The sequence below is a fragment of the Coffea arabica genome, chromosome 6c (assembly GCF_036785885.1).
Source record: "Coffea arabica cultivar ET-39 chromosome 6c, Coffea Arabica ET-39 HiFi, whole genome shotgun sequence".
In the NCBI taxonomy this organism is placed as follows: Eukaryota; Viridiplantae; Streptophyta; class Magnoliopsida; order Gentianales; family Rubiaceae; genus Coffea; species Coffea arabica.
The window spans coordinates 18374321-18394748 of NC_092320.1; the positions used below are offsets into that span (position 1 = coordinate 18374321).

Genomic DNA, 20428 nt, shown 5'->3' on the forward strand with positions numbered 1-20428 from the left:
GTCCTACTTTTCCAAACAGGTTAGATACATATTCCCTCAAGGCAGTGCTATCATTCTCCAGATTGTGGGATGACTGGATGATGTACCATAAGAAGACCAAAAATATTTCCAACCATTATAACAAAGAAATGGTTAAATTCCTATCAAGGCAATTCAATTTTGCTTCTACCTTACTTATTAGGCAACTCTCACAACACATTTTTTGGTAGTATATATTCTGATACATTGAAAGAGGGTCGAGAATGAACTACACGCTATTAATGGTCGAGAATGAATCTTTTTTTTTTTTTTGTCAATCGTCACTTCTTATATATAATATCCTACATTATTCTAATATAAGGGAGAGATCCAACTGAGTCTAAAGGGACCGGTGGGAACTGAACTGCTATCGGACCAAACGGATGCACCACGTATTCATCTGGATTTTTTTTAAGAAGCTGGTGGAGAATGAACCTTTGGACCGTTCATTTGGAAATCAATAAAATTGAAATAAATGGTCTTGATCGAATCTAGCTAATGTGGTCCGATATGAATCGGCATACAACCACTTAGATGCAATCACAAACTCTTAGAGCTGTCAACATATCGTGTCGTGTTTGTATCGTGCACACAAAACCTCGAAGCCATCCATAAAAAAGGGAAAAAGCAATTCAGCAAACGAGGGAAAATGTCTTTTCATCTTTTTAGTCAAATTTAGAGATGACCTATTCCCTAAGCATATGGAAGTAGCATAAGTTGTTTGATCCTTTAGCTCTCTAATCCCATGCAGGGTTCAACAATCAATATACTGCCAGCCAAGAATGTACTGATACTTTCGTCAAGGTTTCTTGAACAAATACAACTTGAATAGTTACCAATGAAACTAGAAAAGTAACCTCTAAAAACGTGGTCACTAATCATAGTCCTCTGCTTCTGTTGAAAACAAATATGTTGCTTCTCACAAATCAAGAGATTTTTGTCATGGAGCAAAATGAATCTTTTGAATATTCTCATACTGAAATGCTTCCCATTACTGAGTTAAAGTCACCTGTTTATTAGCTTTAATACGTCCCCAACCAAATGAATTGAACCAGTGACAAGAACCTACAGACACAAATTGCACATCAAACTGATCAGAAAAGTTGCAGATGATTTTGAAGTAAATGAATAAGATTGATATAGTATATAAATCCAAATTCTCTCATGAATTGAAAATGGGAACCAGAAAAAAAAAAAAAGAAGAAGAAAACCAAAAACCAACTACTTTTCGGGAAAGAATTACAGGTCCTATCGTATTGTTTGATAAAAATGTTTGGGATGAAATTCATGAGTAGGGGAAGCGAGTATAAGAACTCCAGCATCATATTTGTGTTTTCGATAATTAGAAACTCCAATACCAGGAGAGTTGATCTAAATGTAACTTATAAATGCTCAGGACGACAAAAGTTCCATAAAAAAGGATTCATGACAATACGAGTAAAATCACATTTTATGCTTGTCAGGTACCTGAATCCTAAGACGTGGATTTTCTTTAACACAGTCCCTCAACCACTTTATTGTCTGTGGCAGTGAAGAAACCACCGTACTGCATGCAAAACTTCCATCTGCAGGTTTGCAATGAGAAATATCCTCATAAAGGAAATTATTTGGTGGAAAACAAGCAGGATTTTCCTTCTTAAGAGGCTTCTCAGGAAAACCTGCATGGCCAGAGGTAAATGTACATTAATGCGCAAATCATCAAGACAAAATCATGTTCAAAAGCTTTACCTCAGATACCCAGATTTCCCATAAGAAGAAAAAAAAAAACCAGAAAAGAGCACCAAATAATGTCACATTGAATAACCTTTATGTACTTCCAGTTATACAATTGAACTTTCTTCAACCTAGTATTTGAAGAACAGAAGCTCATGTGCTGGTGCTGTGAAGGGGTGAGGAAATAGATAGGGTGGATTTTACAGTGGACATGGGAAATGGTCTAATCAAGCACGTGATGAAATACAAGGTTAAGAAACTCAAATCTTAAAACTGGCATGGATTCAGCCATAGGTCATCAGTTCTACCCTAAAACCAAAAACAGGGACGATATGGCAGGTTAACTATCCAAATTCTACAAAGATTGCCTTCTACACATAGAAACAATATACACTTTTTAAGTCTTCAACAGCTTTGTAGTGGAGCAGTTTTAACAGTTTTGGTTGACATCTTATGATGTTGCTTTTTGTATCTTTTTTTGGCCCTTTTATGACATCAGAATTTTTACAGCTACTTATTAATGATATTAGAAAGTTCTCTTTCTTCATGACTGAACAACATGTTGCATTGTTTGTTAACTCAAATCAAGACATCTACAATCTAGGACTTCAGACTAGGGAATTGGGTTTTAGAGTAGTGTAAGTGCTATATTGTGTTGAATTTAATTCCCCAATTCAACTGTTTGTCTTGGTTATGTTATTTTGAAAGAAGTTTGATAAAAACTTCCCATGAGGCATGGGTAGCAACATCAAGTTTCAATTCCACAAACAAACGAAAGGAAGGCAAACAAAGATAGACAATTTCACATTTCAACACTCTATCCAATATTGATCTGGCGGTCGGGAAAGGCAGGAAGCATTAGAGCCAATATCAACTGGATAACGTACAAGTTTTAGCCTTAACCTATAATAGCAAACCAGGCTTGACACCATGCAGGAACTTAAGTAAAAGCTTTGCAAACCTCTGCCATCCTCCTCCCTCCCTCCTCTTACTTGCCAGCGGCAAGAAAGAAAACAATGACAAACTATTAGACACGCATTTTATGAGCAGAAGTTACCTTTTCCATGTAAAATATTTTCCCATATCCTCTGAAGGTTAAATTGCCATGTCAAGTCCTTTGCAGGTAAATGAAAGGGAACAGCTGAGGCACCAGAAGTGACCTTGTTATATGTTGAGATACTCGGGACAAAAATAGCTTTTGAGAAATGTGTGCCTGAAAAATAAAAACGAAGTGACATCCATCATAACTCAATTAATTGCTGAAATGGTGTAGAGCAGAAATTTGTATTCATTATGAATAAAGGTGCAAAGTTAAAGACAGACAGAAATTACAAGACATGGGCAAATACAATGAAGATTTCTACTAGGAACAGAATAACTTTGTCTTATGCTGGTACACAAATGTAAAGACTAAAAAACTTGGGGACATCCATGCTAAACAGGATTAATCTCCATTTGATTAGCCTACGGAAAAGCTATTACCAAATTGAAGAACAGAAACTGACTGTTAAATTCATCAAAAAATTTAAAAAGATGGCTTTTCAATATAATTGATTTAGGATCTTGGGAACATTTCAAGTTTTTCACTTAAACGACGAAATTTACATTGGCAACTAAAATTTCATCTTGTGAAAGCAATTATATCAACTCATAAATTTCTAAGCTGAAACAAACTGGAAGGACCTCGACCTAGATGCTTCAGTCACAATGAAACTAGTCACTTAAAAGTAATGGTGCTAAGTATTCTTCGGTAAAGGTTACATGAAATTGGAGAAACTGAAATAGGTTGTGAAAGTTCAGGTAGCAAATTGCTTCTATTTAAGAGGGGCCTAAGTTTCTCAAGCAGGTAACAGGAAAACAACAGATGCAAACAATTAAAATACACAAGAAGCCAGAAAGACTTGAGGTCTTCAGTACCTAAGGTAGCACAGGTATTCACAAGCTGTGGTAGAAGAATCTGAGGATCTCTCACATCCATGCAATTGAACAAAAGAATCTGAAATAACGAAGCATTACTTTTCTTGAATCTGGGTTGAAGGTGCATAAAAATAATCTCAATTATCCGGAAACTAAGGTTAGAAGAGATCTGGAGTCATAAAGCTCAACAACAGGAATGAAAAGAAATATGTCAGCAAAAACACTGCATGTCACTCTTCATGAAAAATTACCCGCTTTGATATCTTGTTTGATTCTTTGCTTCCAGTATACACGAAACCGTTTTCAGAGACTTCCTCCCCAATTCCAGTCTTGAGACAGGAATCTAGAGATAATAAATTCTTGTCATCTTTCACAACAGTGGCAAACCATCTCCCACAGGCTTCCAAGCTTTCAGGACTGTGAGCTCCATCTAAGTAGAAGGTCAGGTCTCCTGAAGCTGCTCCATTCACCATGGACACAGTAGAAGAGTTTGAAGAAGAGTCATGAACAATCTGAGCCCTTCCAAAGAGGCGTGCAGTTGAAAGACCCCTTATAAATGGCTCTGGTAAACTGTCTTTGTCGTCCTGATTTCAGAGTAACATCTTAAATGCACAGGCAACAAAACAAAATCTTGCAACTAAATGTACCAGCAACAAAAAGAAGAGCTACCCACAACTTTTCACCAAAAAAGCTGCTAAAAGAAATGTCAGGCAGTTTTTCTTGATCAAGTAGAAATGAAATGCATCAAACATTCAAACAACATACAAGTTGTTGTATCGTTCTTGAAGAATAAAGACTTTAAGCAGTTCGTATAAATATGGAACTGTTGAAACAACCTATCCTAGCCATCTACTTTCCCTGACTTCTTCCTCCAGCTCTGGTAAATTTAAGGAGCCATACTGGAAAGTATCCATCTTATGGTATTTCAATCAATTTATTATGGAATCATCTAACACCAGATTTCCTCTCTCTGACCACTTGGTATTTGAGTGCTTTCTTTTCAATAAGAGATTCTTAAAAGTGTAGGTTTTGAAAATGGGAAAGCTGCATCAAAATGGTCACATTTCGGATGTTTTCCCAAACAATGCCTCCTCCCAATGTCCACAAATGATAACCTCTCATATAGTGAGCATTCAAGCTGAAAGTGTCAATTCTATGATGTAGAGTAATTAATAATACAGTCATCACATATCATCTGCACCTTCCACAATTCCTTAATTTGAGAGAAAACTCTCGGAATAAGAGAAAGGGCATCAAAAGGTTGTTACCGCATTATAAGAAAAATGACTCCATATGATGTCAGATACTAGTTAATGCAAGAGTGGTTGTAAACAGAGTTTCAAATCAATGGAAAGGGGTATGCAGAATTTAACTAACATGTTGGAACAGCTTTTCCCAGTTTCCTGTACTTCGAATCCAGCTTTTACAAAGAGAGGCAGCAAGTGCAGCATTGGAATACTGGTGATCACCAGACAAGCTTAGCTTTATTCCATCTAACCATTTGCAATCAATTGGTGCAACAACTTCCAGAGGAATCTGCAAAAAGCAAAACAAAATCAATAATACCCCAAATGTAGGATATAAATACTGGTTCTTTGCAGATGTGTTATGCTTCTACATTTAATTCTTTATAGGCATAGACAAACACAGACAGGAGGAGAAGCAATTTGTAATGCAGTGCTTTGCGACATATACTCTTTGGATGATTTACTTTCTACTTACCACATAATAAAGAAAAGGCAGAGAAAACATATTAGTTCTACTTACCACATAACAAAGAAAAGGCAGAGAAAACATATTAGCAACTCTTTGCACAGCCTCTTACATGAAGTATTGACAAAATCTTGTTCTGAGAAATAATGGCTAGTAAAAATAAGTGAAACCTTGAGTTCATGTAACAGTGCAATCACTCCAGAAAGAATTAACAGAAACATGCACATTACCATCAGTTCATTGGCCCTCTCACGAAGAACATCCATTGCCTCAGAGCGTTGTGGTACAGTGAATGAAGGGACTTGAGGCTTCAGAAGCAGGTAAGATATCATCAATCCAATTCAGAAAAAACTTAAAAATGAAAACTGCCAATTTGGTTCAAACAATTTTTGCCATAGATAATCCATAACAAGGAAAGCCACTGTGCTAGCATTTCAAGTATAGGACAGAAAACTGAACCTTGAAAATTCCTGCCTTATGAGATGCAATCTCAGCAAGTGTATCTCCTGCATATTTTAATGGCAAATACATAAGTTTTACATACTTTTGCATCTATCATTCACCTGATGCAACTTTCAATCACCACAAAAGGTAGAATAAAGGAAGCCTAGAGCAAAATCAAGTTCAACGTATCATGTACTAGCAGGTGAGAGACTAGTGAAAGAACAAAAGAGAATACTAACAGGCCAGATGCTTTCTCTAAGATCATAAACAGAGATTATACCATCATCGGGCAACACATCAAATAAATCAGACAGGCAAGACAAATGAATGACAATAAAGCATAAATTCTAATCAGAAGGACGCACCCAATGCTTCCATGTGATCCATACCCAGAGAAGCAATGCCACAGACAACAGGTTCCTTGATCTGCATAGTATTAAGTACCTTTTCTTACTACATTTGATATTGTATTCTTGCCAGCACAAAATGATCATGTGTCGATTATACGTTGGTACAAATTGTCAATGTTCTTTTTAGGTGATTCTGTAAACATACTAATTAGAAAGCAACACAAATAGAAAATCAGATAGCAGACAAAAGCATCAGCACAGCAAGTTTGTCAGAAGATGCGTTACCACATTTGTCGAATCCTTCTTCCCTCCAAGACCAACTTCAATAATAGCAACATCTACCTGGAAATAGAACAAATCCTTCAAACTCACTCACAGGACATACTGAATGATGTTAGCAACTTGAAATCTTACCTTTTCTTCTACAAAAATCTTAAATGCCATAACCGTGAGGAATTGGAACAATGGAGGCATGGGCAAATCCTCTGTAAGGTTTTCCTGCAGGTCAAGCTTCAACAATGAAGCCGATTCATTCTTTAAATTTCTAACAACCCGAACTTGTTGCCTAGTTTATTTTTAACAAGGATCATCATTATTCATGATTTTCCTACCACATGAAAAAAAACTGAAAATCAACAAAAATCTCACACTTTATCATGTTTGTATTAGAAACAGGAAAATAGTAATAAGAAGTCCATATCAACAAATATGAAAAATCACAAAAGTCACATAATTTTTGCCATGTTTGTATGAGAGGCAGGAAATTTGCAATCAGACATCCCCAACAACATTTCAATGTATTCACTTTAGACTTGGAAGTTAAACAGACCTATTGAGAATCTGGATTTATACCGTACTTGATTTTATTACCACGTAAGGCATTGATAACCCCAATTGCATGAAAATACAAAACCATGCACTTCAAAAACTGTTTTTGTGAATAAGGACATTCATAAAAAGAAACATAAGATAGTTGAATAGGAGGATCTCTAAAGAAACCATTGGAACTTTAGTGCGCTCAGCAGATCATACAGAAATGATCGAATGCCCCAAAAATGCTATGAGGTGCTCCCAATGGTTGAACTAATAGAATAGAAGGATCATTAAAGAATTTCAGTTCATAAAAAGATGTACGGATACCTTACCTTTAGTCGGTGCCAGCAATCCCAAAAATGCAATAGAAATTTATCTTCTGTGATGTCCAACCTACAGACCCATGCAAAGACATTACTGAGTAGTAGTATTACAATGAAGATCCACATAATTATGAAAGAAAAGGTTTTCTGCTTGAAGTTACGGCACAATGGTGCTATCGCCATAAAAAGCATTATCAGATAGCTGAAGTGATGTAGTAAAAACAAAAAGAAAGAAGCTTAGTTATCGCATATGAAAACATATTTCTGACACAGGTGTCGGGGGAGATATTCTGCACCTACAGGCTACATGCATTTTTTATGTATACATGCATATTTGCAGATTCTTATAAAGATATGTGTGTCAGCATCTGTGTACTTAATAGTTCACCAACCTACAGATCAATTCAAAGACAGTTTGACTAGTAGTCGTAGAATGAAGAGCAACACAATTATAAAAGGAGAGGTAATCTCCTTCAAAATATGGCAAAATGGTGTTATCATCATAAAAAGCATTTACTGACTAGCTGAAGTAGTGTAGTAAAATGATAAAGTAAGAAGCTTAGTTCTTTCATACGAAAACATCTGTTTGACACAGCAGTTTTAATGTAAAGGTCCTAGTATATATCCCCACTACATATTTCTTGATAAGCTTTTGCTTCACTACCAGGTTTTGGTGAAGATATTCTGCACCTATTGGCTGCATGCAATTTTGTTTTATACACGCACATTTGCAGTTTTTATAGAGATATGTGCGCGGACATCTGTGTACTTAATGGTTCACCAATATTTTTCCTAAGAACAATTTTGTGTATATCTTGAGATTGACGTTTATAATCTGAAATATTGTTCTCCAACCTAATTTGTAAGACATATGAACTTTACCTTCCATGCTGTGGATTCAAATGTTCTTTTATTAAGCAGATACCCAAAATTCATTTGATGCAGTTGTCATCATGCACATAGCCAAGAATATTAATATCCCAGAATATGTACAACAACCATGGATGTTTAGATCTTTAACAGAAATCTTCATAAACTTTTTGACATTGGTATATTAAGGGAAAAATATATACCAATATTCACCTGTCTACAGAACATTAAACGGATCACTACCGCAAAAATGCTTTTAGCAAATGTCTTCTACAATAATTTCAAGTAGGAGTATAAATTTCATCAGAGGTCATGCATGTAATTTCTCACCCGTTGACACGGAATCTCTCTCTAACATCAATCAAGTGTGGAGAAGTAAAAAGTCCAGTTCTGAACCCACACTCTCGCAGTATAGCCTCACAAAATGCGCATGTTGAACCCTGGATAAGATTTGCATTGCAAGATAACATAGAACTAGAAATGAGAAGAGACGGATAAATATCCCCCATTCACAACTGAAAAAAAAAAGCTTGCAACTTACATGGGTAGTAAGGCAGAATCTCTGGTACCTAACGTTTACAATATACAGAGACAGAACTTCTTCCAAACGTAATAAACACCCAAGCAATACTACAAGCATCGGTACTGAACATAGTAGAAATTTAGCTAATAGATGCAAATTTGGAAGAAAAATGCCATGTCAAATAGTTTTGCGAAGAGATAAATCCATATGGATGGATGTGTACTAATTTCTTTAAGATATTTAAGAGAAGTCATTGCTCAGTTATGTACTGTATCAGCAGCAACACAAAAGGTTTAAAATCAATCTAAACTATCCTCACTTTTTACTTTCATAGTGGTTTGACTCACTTCTTAGTAGCTAAAAGACAAATCAATATACCTAAACAAGAATAGTCAGCACATTAAATTTGTCAAATAGGCAGTATCTTGCCACTCAAGAAGCCAACTTAGGAATAAGTAGCCTCAGCTTGCCAAACTTATGGAATCAACAATAGATAAAGACTCCATGTGAGCAACTTTGTTAAATATTTTAAGGGTAAGTTACACTTTAACCCCCCCGTGATTTAGTGCCATGGTTTGGACTCAAGTGTCAAAGTGACGGAATTTGAATTCCATAATGGAGTCAACTAAAATGTCAAAAGTACCCCTATGTTAAGATGGAAATTATTTGTTAACCACATGGGGGGTAATGTATAGATTTTAAAAACCATAAGGGTTTTATGTGGAAAAACACTAAACCATAAGGGGCTAAAGTGTCATGCACACTATGTTTATATATCTTGACCACTTCACTCATTTTAGTTTCTAAATGAGGATAATTTCGACATTTCAATTGGTTCCATTACAGAGGACTATTTTTGTCACTTTGACACTTTAATCCAAACGATGAGGGGGTTATGTATAGTTTTTGAAAGCATAGGAGGGTTATGTGGAAAAGTGCTAAACCACAGGGGTACAATGTAATTTACCCATATTTTAATTCCTTCAGTGTACCATGTGAGCAACACTGCATCCACACTAATCTTGAACAAATCCGCCAATACAGTGGGACTTAAAAATCCAAAAAATAATGATGTTCATCATGCTAACCTGAGTACTGCTAGCAAAGGAGATATTAACTTATCAAAGCACGTCTCAACTTATAGCTAAGCTGAATGTACCTTTCCCTTAGTTCCAGCAACATGGATGATTTTAAGGCCACCAAGATGTCCTTCCAAGCCTAAAATCTGCAAGAAAAAATATATCTTTATAGTTTTCTGCATTCACATTTTACGTGAAAGAAAAATAGAAAGCAATGAGTGACTGCGAAAACTCTAGAGCCATTTGTAAAGGCATGCATTTTCATTGAAGATGTGCAAATGGTAATAAAAGCCATAAAAATTTACAAGAAGAATGTAGTAATATAAGCTCATTGCTTTCACAAAAAATTAAAGGTGCACTGAAGGCCTACCACAAACCAAAAAATCAGCACATTTAATTACTTTTTGAAGGAAAAAGCAACGGTAGTTGTTCTTTCTTTGTCTGTAATTGGTTAGCAGTAAATCTGACTTGTACTATCCTTCATTTTTCTGCATTTTGTGTGAGTTAGTCATATTCAGTTACTATTTCTAGTTAGAAAAAAAACAGCAGAAGTTATTTTCATTGTCGTTTATATCCAAAGAAAGCCGTAAACAGTTCAGATTGGGGAAAACAAGACGGAAGGGCCAAACCAAAGAAGAAGTTGATTAAAAAGTTTTGGCCATTGAACCCTCAATCATTTAAAGTTATTGGGCGAACTTTATACCTCTTTCCTGTTCTACATCACATGGTTTCTATATTATGCACCAAAGTTTTTTAGACAGATAAACATTAGATTTTCCTAAAATGGCTTCTGTTGCTCTCCTTTGACAATCTATTACTTTAAATTATGCATGATCTTAGATTCCATATGTCCCAACTTCCAAGAGAGGTTCAGGACAAAAAATTGAGTATCCGTTAGACTCCAATTTTACTATGGAGCACTTCACTAACAGAACTAGAATTAAATAAATGAAAATGAGTGGTAACAGAAGCCATAACGAATTCTTCAACTATACTGTGTGGAACTAAAGGAACCAGTATTAATGTTAAACAAATAATTTGGATCCTGCTAGAAAACCAATTCCGTATTACTAGCAGAACCTGACACTTTTAGAGTGGCATCAGAAATATAGAATAGCAGATAGTTTCAAAAGAACCTTTTAAATGATTAGTAACTTATGCAACATTAAGAAGTTAAGCAATGTAGCATTACTTCATGAACAAAAAGAGAAAACACTAACCTTGATGTACATCAACATTCTGTCCAATTTCTTGTATTTGCCACCTATCTTTGATGCACCTCCACGTTTTTGCCTGGTGATGAGAGAAGAAAGTGCTTCCATGGCAGTCTCATATGCAGGTGAAAGCCTTAACGCTACTGAGTCTTCTTCTGTGGTTACATCCATATCCATGGTCTTCACAGCCCAAGTTGACATCTTTCTAGAGCTTGAATCTAAGACATGAAGCCACAGAAGCATTTCACTTAGTGATTACATAGAACACATTGAAAGAAAAAGACTTAAATCATAATTAACTCCAATCGGCTTCATATAAATTTGCCTTACATGTAAACAAAGCACAAGCAAGGAATTCATGCTGTTTATGCTTCAAGATCTAATATGTACCCACAATAATGAACAAAAACAATAAAAGGAGATAATGAAGAGTGATTTTAACAAGAATATGAGATAAAAACTGAAATACACATTACAAACAATAACAGTTGAGGAAAAAGAATAAATTGAAGGCCCAAGTACCCTTTCACTAAATTTGAAAATTATTCAACCATGTCTTGTTAACTAACAGATCGCTAAAGGGCCTTGACAAAACAAAAGGAAAAAGCACTTGCAAAAAGGAATGGACAAACAAGCAGATCACTGGTACCTTTCTGCCTGACAATCTCTTGTGAATGCAGCCTTCTGACTCCAAAGAGATCAAGGTTACAGTTGAAAAAGGGGAAGCATGGAACCTTCCAGTTCAAGTTATATGGAAAAAGCTGTCCTTTTAAACGGAAGAGCAAAACACCAGGTAGCTCCTGCTTCACATACGGCTTTAGGTGCACAAGCATCAGGTGGATTCAATCTTGTGTGGGACAAAAGTCGACTAATAACCAGCAAAACTAATCATATTTTCAGAACATAATCTCTAGAATTATTAACTGCTAGGATAGTAGGTGTAAAACAGACAACAGTTAAAAGCTGATAGAAGTGTAGAAAGCAATGAGCAACATGATTTAAACAACATCCATTAAGTTCCATCCAAATTAATCAACACAAACACCTAATTGAAAACCTAGTTCTTGCATTCTTGGAACCTTGAGCAAATGTGTCATCTCAAATCTAGAATTAGTAACTGCTAGGATAATAGATGCAAAACAGAAAGCAACTAAGAACTGTTAGAAGTGTAGGAAACAATGAGCAACATGATTGAAACAACATCCATTAAATTCCATACAAATTAATCAACACAAATACCTAGTTGAAAATCTAGTTCTTGCATTCATGACACCTTGAGCAAATGCATCATCTTAATTTCCAACCAAACATAACAAAAAGTTTGAGCTTTTTCCATTCACAACAGTTCCCCCTCCCCCCCTTTTAGCTCTGTGAGAATAAAATTCAGTCTTAACAATCATCCAGAACAACATTTTATCCTGCCATGCTACATGAAAGCAAGCCATATGCACTATCAACCAATATTTTCTAACTAAATTAACTGTTAATTAGTGAAACTATTCGAACAGAATGAAACCTAGTAAAGTGAAGTTTGAACAAGTAGCTCTTTTATTGCGACCTTTTTGTTTACTAACATTTAAATATTTTGATTTCTGTACTCCACTATATAAGCACGTATGTCCATGACATAATAAATCCGTCCCCACCTTCTGAAGCAAGCAAGTAGCATGTAAACAAGAAAAGAAGATGCTAAGGAAAACAGATTCACCAAGGCCTCCAATGTTTCCGGAGTCCGGGTGCTCAACTCGTTGAAGACACCTTGAAAGCAACAGTTGCTTATATCATCTTTAATTCAACAAACCAAAAATTATTTTTTCAATCAAAGTAATCTTTAATCCCTAAATAAATCCACCATCCAATTCTCTCACTCGCTGTGAGTTCTGCTCCAATATACAAGATAATAAACCATCTTGATGCCTCTCTTCAGTTAACCTTTATAATCATTCACCAAGTTCCATCAAATTCCATAGTGGGCTCCAAGTAAAATAACTACATGAAGAGTTGAAGACACATTTAAGCCCAATTACCGAGTAATCTAATACTTCCAAATTAACACTCCATGTCAACTCAAACTCAAAGACTTCTCCCAAATTCAATCTAAAAGTTACTATATCAGTTCTTTCCTTTATTCCTTATGTCTTTCTTCACTCTCAGAGGCAGGAAGAGAAAGAACAAATATTTAAATTTACAAATATCCCAGAATGCATAACATCTTTTTCAAAAAATAAAATGAAAGAAAAGCATATGGAACAAGATACAATGCAGAAAGACACTGAAAAATTTATGGGTTTGGGAGATTACTCTAGAAGTATCTGGAAAAAAATGCATGGTGCTGGTGCTGCAGAAGCCATTCTTCTTTTTCTTCTTCCTCACATCAACTGCCCTCTGTTCTAGTGCGTGGGTCCGTGGATTTGGGTGACACCGGCTAACTTCATTGGTCGCTGCTGCTAAGGCAAGCAAAGTGAAAATGGACCATATTTATGGAATGTTTGGTCAAGAGGGCTCTGCCAGTGCTACTTACCTTGTAGCATAGCAGTTATTTTAGTTTGTACTTCCTAGTTCCGACAGCGATTGCCCTGCAACTCGGCTCTTTCCCCCGTTTCTGGCACCTCAATTTCGGTCCTTTCTTTTTTCTTCTGTTTTGGTTAATAAACACCCGTGATATGTTTTTCTGTTACGGGTAAAAATATAAAATTAATCTTTTTTACCCAAAAAATGTTTATACATATGGATCTACATGCATGTCACGTTAGAATTTGAACACCAAATTTTATATAAATTAATCTTTTATAAACTATATATACACTATTACCACTGGCGATATGTTTTTCTGTTTTGGATAAAAACATAAAATTAATTTTTTCTATACTAATCATGTATATACATACGAATCTTATTGCATGTCACATTATTCTAATTTGAATTTAAGGACCAAATTTCATATAAATTAGTTTTTTATACACTAACATTATACACGATCACCACCGGTGATATGTTTTTCCGTTTTGGATAAAAATATAAAATTAATTTTTTCTACACTAACAGTGTATATACATACGAATCTAAATGCATGTTACATTATCATCCTTTATACACTGACATCATATACAATGTCATTACTGTATGCATGACAGCTAATTTGAATTTGAATTTAAAATTCAAATTTTATATATGTATCATACATCTAATCGTAATAATGTATACATTATCAGTATATATAAAATTAATTCACTATATATATATAGTATGCAGAAATATGCGTGCTAGTGTAATGCTGATAGTGCATAAAATATTTACCTAAAAATATATGGCACACTCAATCATAGGGAAAATTCTCCAGGCACATTAAGGGAATCTTAATCAACCGGGGAAAATATACGAAAATGTGATTAGACAAATTACTCCCCTCTTTTCTATTTTCTAACTGAAAAAATGACTTGTGATTATAGATTTCTTTTGCATCTCCATACATTTTTTGTTGTCGACTGGACATATTACATTATTACTGATACAATGGTTCTACAAATCTAGAAGTCAATGATTGAAATCTTCCCTTTCTAAGCTTTCTTTCTTTAGTATTTGAGAAGGAAAGTGGGTTGTAGTCATTAAAAGACTTCCTTGTCTTGATCAATTTGTTTGTGTATAATCATTGATTTCTTTTCTGGAACATAATTTGGAAATTTCTTACTACTTCATTAATAAGGAATTTCTTTAATTTTCTGTGATATGTAACTGATTTTTCTAAAGCTGCTACTGTTTAGTAGGATTAATAAATGTCATACTCATCTTAGATAAGTAGGGATGGCAACGGGGCGGGGTTGGGGCGGGGGACCCCTCCCCCAACCTCCGCCCCGCTGCCTACAAACTCTCCCCGCCCCCACCCCATCCCCCGTCCCCCGCCCCATCCCCGCCTCGCCCCGCTTCTCTTGCGGGTGCTCCCGCGGGACTAATAAAAATTTGTTATATAATTTTATTATGGTTGAATTTTAGCAAATAATGAAGTACTAAAATATCAACACATCATCAAATTATTATTCATTGTAATTTACAATTGAAACTTATAAAAACAATCAAACAATTAGTTGAATACAATCTAATATGATGAAATAAATATAACTAAGGTAGTCAAGTTTTCACTTTTGGTACAAATACAATCACTAATTCATGTTTGTGTTTGTGCTTTTTTTAAGAAAAAAAATGTTATTGTATTAAATGTAATTAGGGATTAGTATAAATGTATTAGTAAATTTAGTATAACCAATTAATAATTTGTATTAGTACACATATATAATTATTAGTATAATTAATAATATCAATTATATTATATATACTAATAGACATCATATAATACATATAACCAATAATATCATTATTATAAGTTTGTAACTAATTAAATTATATATTATATATATAATTATATACTTCTATATATTTTATATATTTATTTTTTTAAAGCGGGTGGCGGGGCGGGGGCGGGCATTGCCATCCCTATAGATAAGGTACTAAATCAATTTGTGTTACCTTAAAAAGGTTTTCATTATTATCATTTCTATGAATCAAATGAATTCACAAAAAAATGCGCGCCAAACTCCTTAACTTTTACCCCTTAAACTTTAGGTGTTCACGTTGATTTTTGGAGGTCGGTGTGCATAGAGAACGTACTAATTTCTTCTAAGAAACCAAGCTAGTTTGGATATACTCTACTTGCATTAAAAGACACCTTAACAAATGACAGTCTAGCATTGCTGATTTATGTAGAAATTTACTAAATTAACTCATTACACAGTCTAGCATTGTTAGTTTTCATATTTCTTTTAGGGTTATTATCACTTTACCTCCTTAACATTTGGTGCTACTATTAATTTCCCCTTAACGTTATCTTTTAGTCACTGTACTTCCAACACTAACGGTCAAACTTAACGGAGTTTGTTAATTAAAGTGAAAAGACATGTTTAACCCTTAAAATTATTATCACTTTACCTCCATAAAATATAGTCTTACTATCAATTTACCCCTTAGAGTTATTTTTTTAGACAATTTATCCTACCATTAAACTAACTTAGCAAGATAAAAAACATTAGAAGAAAATACCCTTCTCTTTGCATAATAAAAATAATAAAAATTTAAAGTGACTCTTCTCCGTTTTCGTATCAAGAAAAAAAAGTCAAAGTATTAATTTCTTTCTTCTTGTCAATCTTATTAATATTGAAAAAAAAAATTAAAAGATGGAGAGGGGGAAGGGGAGGGGGATAGCTCAATTCTTTTTTTAAAAAATTACAAATAAAAAAGAATTAAATACTTTTATTATTTTAAAATTATTTCACTTTTTTGTTTACCATCAAATTCCAATCCTAATCTCGACAACCTTAAAGTAATACGATAATGTTAGACTTTTCTTTATTTTCTTTTTTGCAAAATCTAATTTTTTGTCTCCTTCTTTTCTTTGTTTTTTTCTTTTTCTAGTATTAATAAATGTGAAAAAAAGAAATTTGAGAAAACTCTTTTATTTTTATATTTTTTTATCTCTTAAAGTGAAAAAAAGGAAAAATAACCATTCAAACTTTTTTATTTTTAATTATATATAAAAAAGGGTAAATATATTTAAAATTTTTTGACCATACTAGCTAGATTAATGATAAGGTAAAATGCCTAGAAAATAATGTTAGGAACTAAAGTGATTGTATAACTATAATCTAAACGAATAAAGTTATAATAACAATGTAGTGATACTATAAATTAAAAGGGTATTTTTATCCAAAATTTCTTAACATGTTGAGTTGAATTATTTATGGGGGTAAAGTGACTAAAAGATAACGTTAGGGGGTAAACTGATAGTAGTGATATAGTTTAAGGGGGTAAAATGATAATAACCCTTTCTTTTATTGACCTAAATTTTCTAGGATTTGATTATCAGATTGAAATTCCTTAAATTTATCTTGTCAAATCTAATATGAACATTGGAGTTTAAATTAATTCATTAGCAGATCTGGAAGAAAATAAGACATGCGGTTGAAATATACACAAATAGTCTTTTTTTTTTTTTGGTTGACACAGAGGATATCTTGACTTACGTCAGACTAGTCCCCCTACGGTAGTACAGAACCGACCCTAAGGATGCACCACGCGGTAACAAACGGAAGTCGAAATGGTAACCTCTGCACAAGGACCCAATGAGGTCACCACCGAGCTACCCGCTGGGAGCTATACACAAATAGTCAAAGGACTATAAACGTTCTATGATTTGATTATCATATTGAAATCCTTAAATTTACTTGTCAAATCTTATATTAACATTTGGGTTTGAATCAGTTCATTAAAAAATTCGAAAAAAGTAAGCAATCCAATTGGAAAGCATACACAGATGGTCATGGGACTAGCTATAAACGTTTGTTTTTAAGTATTTTTCAAGTTTCACAGTGTAATATTCTCTTGATTTTTCAGATCTGTTTATATGCGTGCATGGTCAGTGTAACTTCTGCCATTAGTGTATATATGTAATGCATGATGATATTTTTGAAAAAAAAAAAAAAAAACCCATTATACAGTCAAGAGATTATTTACATTGTCCAGCACAATATTTGCATGGACCATGTGATGAAAGATTATTCACATCACTTGAGTCAATGCATTCTGATTGTGTTTAAGACTGATTCGATTCAACTTTAACCATAGATTCATATAAAAGGGTATATCTATAACTCTCTAAAGATTAAAAATACAATACTTGATGGATGGCAAGTGGGACTGATCTATCTTCCTCACCAACTATTGCCTTCCTTGAGTAATCCCCTTCAATGGAGGCGTTCACATGCCAGACAACCCTCTTTTCTTTTTCTCATTTGAGCATGCATCATGGGTCTGTATACCACCTACCTCTAGATTATATATCCAAGCTTCTTTGACCACAAACCAGATATTTCATAATTCATACAATGATGAGAAATTGTATATAAAAATAAAGAGAACGTTTGAATCATGGTTGCATTTTTTTAGATATTACCCTTTTTTCTTTTAGATATTACCTAACACATGCTTAAATTAAAATTTGCATCTTCAAGAATGTATGGTCCCCGTGGAAGGGACTAAGAAAAAAAAAAAGTTCAGTTGTTTTCTACGGCTGATCTTTTGTTCATAGCGTCACTTTGCAAAGTACGCAACTTTTGACTGTTGAACAAAAGAGCTGTATTAAGTATTAATAGGTTTGGTTGGCTTGTCGGTGGCCGGAGGAAAGAAGGAAGCGTTAAGTGAGGTCAAAATCATCCGATATAATATATGCTTTTTATTTTGTTCTGAGAAATGACACTTTGGATGGTATGTATTGAATCCTGAACACAAAATTTAAGAAAATGGTGGTAGGCAAGATCTATCTAAGGCCCTATTTAATAATTCAATTCAACACTTAAACTCAATAGATTCAAATCTTAACATATTCAGACCGTTTGACAACCAAAAATTGAACATCCAAATTATTTAAGTGGCACTGAATATTCTAAACAAAATTTGGTCTCAAAATTAAGGGATAGCATATTCATTTATCATTGAATATGATATGTACTCAAGTGTATTAAATTTAATATTTAATAATTTAATGGATTCAGATTTCAGGCTTCAGTTTTATCAAACAAGTAATTTTTTTTTTCATTGCTCTTTTTCTTTTTCGTATTTTTCATTTTTTTGATAACTCTCTACATATCTTTTTATACGAAGCATGAACCGATCAAATGAGTTAATAATGCAACTGCAATGTTATATCAAATTGAGTATTTTTCGTCAATCATTGCTATCTCTTTCTTTTTTTTCCTTCCCTTTTTTCTTTCTTTTCTGTTGTCTGGAGCTGGACTTTTTTTTTTTTTTTTTTTTTGGAGCAAAGAGTTGGAAATCAGCTTGGTAATGCTAATACCGTAATGGATACATCTATTCTATTAATAACTGAAATTTCGTTATTTTTTCCTTTCTCAGCATCCCTTGATCAATTAGGAATTTCATCATTTTCATTAGGAAGTAGCAAAATTTTTCAAAGCCACTGACAGGTAGGAACGGTGGAACACTAGTGGTTGTGCTCATCCATCCTAGAAAGCGTAAATCACGGATTACAACTCCAAAGTGTTTTTCCCTCAAATATTTTTGAAGGTATTGGTAAAAGAACTTTGTCAATTGTTACATACATACATATACATATATATATATATATATATTACGGAGCCAGAAATTTATTTTTGGGGGGCTGAAGTGTATTAAAAATTTTTTTTTGTGACGAAATAAATATATTTAATAAGTAAAATTTAGAATCAATAATTATAAAAATAATAAAAACATATAATTATACATACCCAAAAATTTGTTATTGATTAACACTTGAAGTATTAGGGAAAAATAATTGTCTCCAATATCATTGATTATAACACTTGTGATCTCTGAGGCACAAGCATGTGCATCTTTTTGAATCATTGGAGAAGTTAGTTGATTATTTGCAGGAGCATTTTGATTTACAACCTCAAAAATCTCAGTATTTCGCTGGCTATACCACTCAAACAATTCAAGAAAATTGCCTCTATTTGAAGAACTAGTTGACTCATCATTTTCACGAAAAGCCAATCCTTACTTCAAAAGAAAGCGGGTCACATCCAGAGCAGCAGTTAAACGGGTGCGATATGCAATATCTATTTCGCGCCCACAAGATCGTAGCACATTTGACACACTATGCCTTTGATCTTGAAACTTTCAAACTGTATTCTAGCATCATTATGGCAACTATTCACAACTCCAATATGTTCATTAAATCTTTCCATTGCCTTTTTCCAATTATTGAATCCCGTTTTTGTAAAGGCATCCTCTGCATATCGACCTCCCTTATTTTGTGTTTTGAAAAGAAAGCACCAAAAGCAAAACGCCGCATCTTTCGATATGCTATACTCTAACCATACAAACTTTTGATACCAACTATCTTAGAAACTTCTATGTTGTTTACCAAATGATGTTTTTGGATACATATGGCCAATCGGTTGGCAAGGTCCCCTAGTCAAATACTCTCTTCGGACATGGTCTCGAAGAGAAATATCAAATTTCTCAACTGATTTTCATAATCCCGGATCACTAACAATATCATTTAAATTCAATTCCACACAAGATTGATTTTGAACTGGTTCACTAATATTAGGCTCATTTGAAGATTCACCACTACGGACTCGTTTAGGTTTAAAGAATCTCTCCATTTTCTGTCACAATTAAATAATTGTGGTTAAATTCAATAAAATTATGCAATTCAATAATCAATTAATTTAAAATTCATATAAATAATTCTTTAATTTAATAATAAATTCATATTACTTATATTTCTCAATTTATAAAATTCATTATATAAAATTATCAAAAAGTTAAAATAAGGTACAACTAAATACCCATATAATCTCTAATTCAATCTCATAAAATTTTGAATTTATATTTACATTCA

General features: G+C 33.8%; 1 protein-coding gene across 5 annotated transcripts; it reads right to left on the minus strand.

Annotated features, from left to right (window-relative positions):
• Positions 1-649: 649 nt before the first annotated feature.
• Positions 650-13621, minus strand: LOC113693642 (folylpolyglutamate synthase). Of its 5 annotated transcripts, none has more exons than XM_027212222.2 (18): positions 13499-13621; positions 13279-13421; positions 11627-11777; positions 10984-11195; positions 9844-9909; positions 8492-8601; positions 7301-7361; positions 6570-6665; positions 6441-6497; positions 6171-6231; positions 5821-5867; positions 5592-5669; positions 5026-5184; positions 3900-4232; positions 3649-3727; positions 2789-2944; positions 1486-1676; positions 650-1083 (listed from the first exon to the last, which is right to left on the minus strand). In XM_027212222.2, exons 1-18 carry the CDS (start codon positions 13506-13508, stop codon positions 1024-1026), a joined length of 2070 nt encoding a protein of 689 aa, XP_027068023.1. In that variant the 5' UTR covers positions 13509-13621; the 3' UTR covers positions 650-1023. The 5 variants fall into 5 exon arrangements, with proteins under 5 accessions (XP_027068023.1, XP_027068022.1, XP_027068021.1 ...); XM_027212221.2 differs by having other exon boundaries at positions 6570-6653; positions 11627-11792; XM_027212220.2 differs by having other exon boundaries at positions 11627-11792.
• Between the last annotated feature and the right edge of the window lie 6807 nt (positions 13622-20428).

What these genes read in the sequence shown, in the direction of transcription:
- LOC113693642 (XM_027212220.2), bottom strand. An exon ending in TTGCTGGAACTAAGGGAAAG is followed by an intron (nt 8,602 to 9,843) that starts GTACATTCAGCT and finishes AATCTTATCCAG; the next exon opens with GGTTCAACATGCGCATTTTG. An exon ending in ATCCACGTCTTAGGATTCAG is followed by an intron (nt 1,084 to 1,485) that starts GTACCTGACAAG and finishes TTGTGTCTGTAG; the next exon opens with GTTCTTGTCACTGGTTCAAT.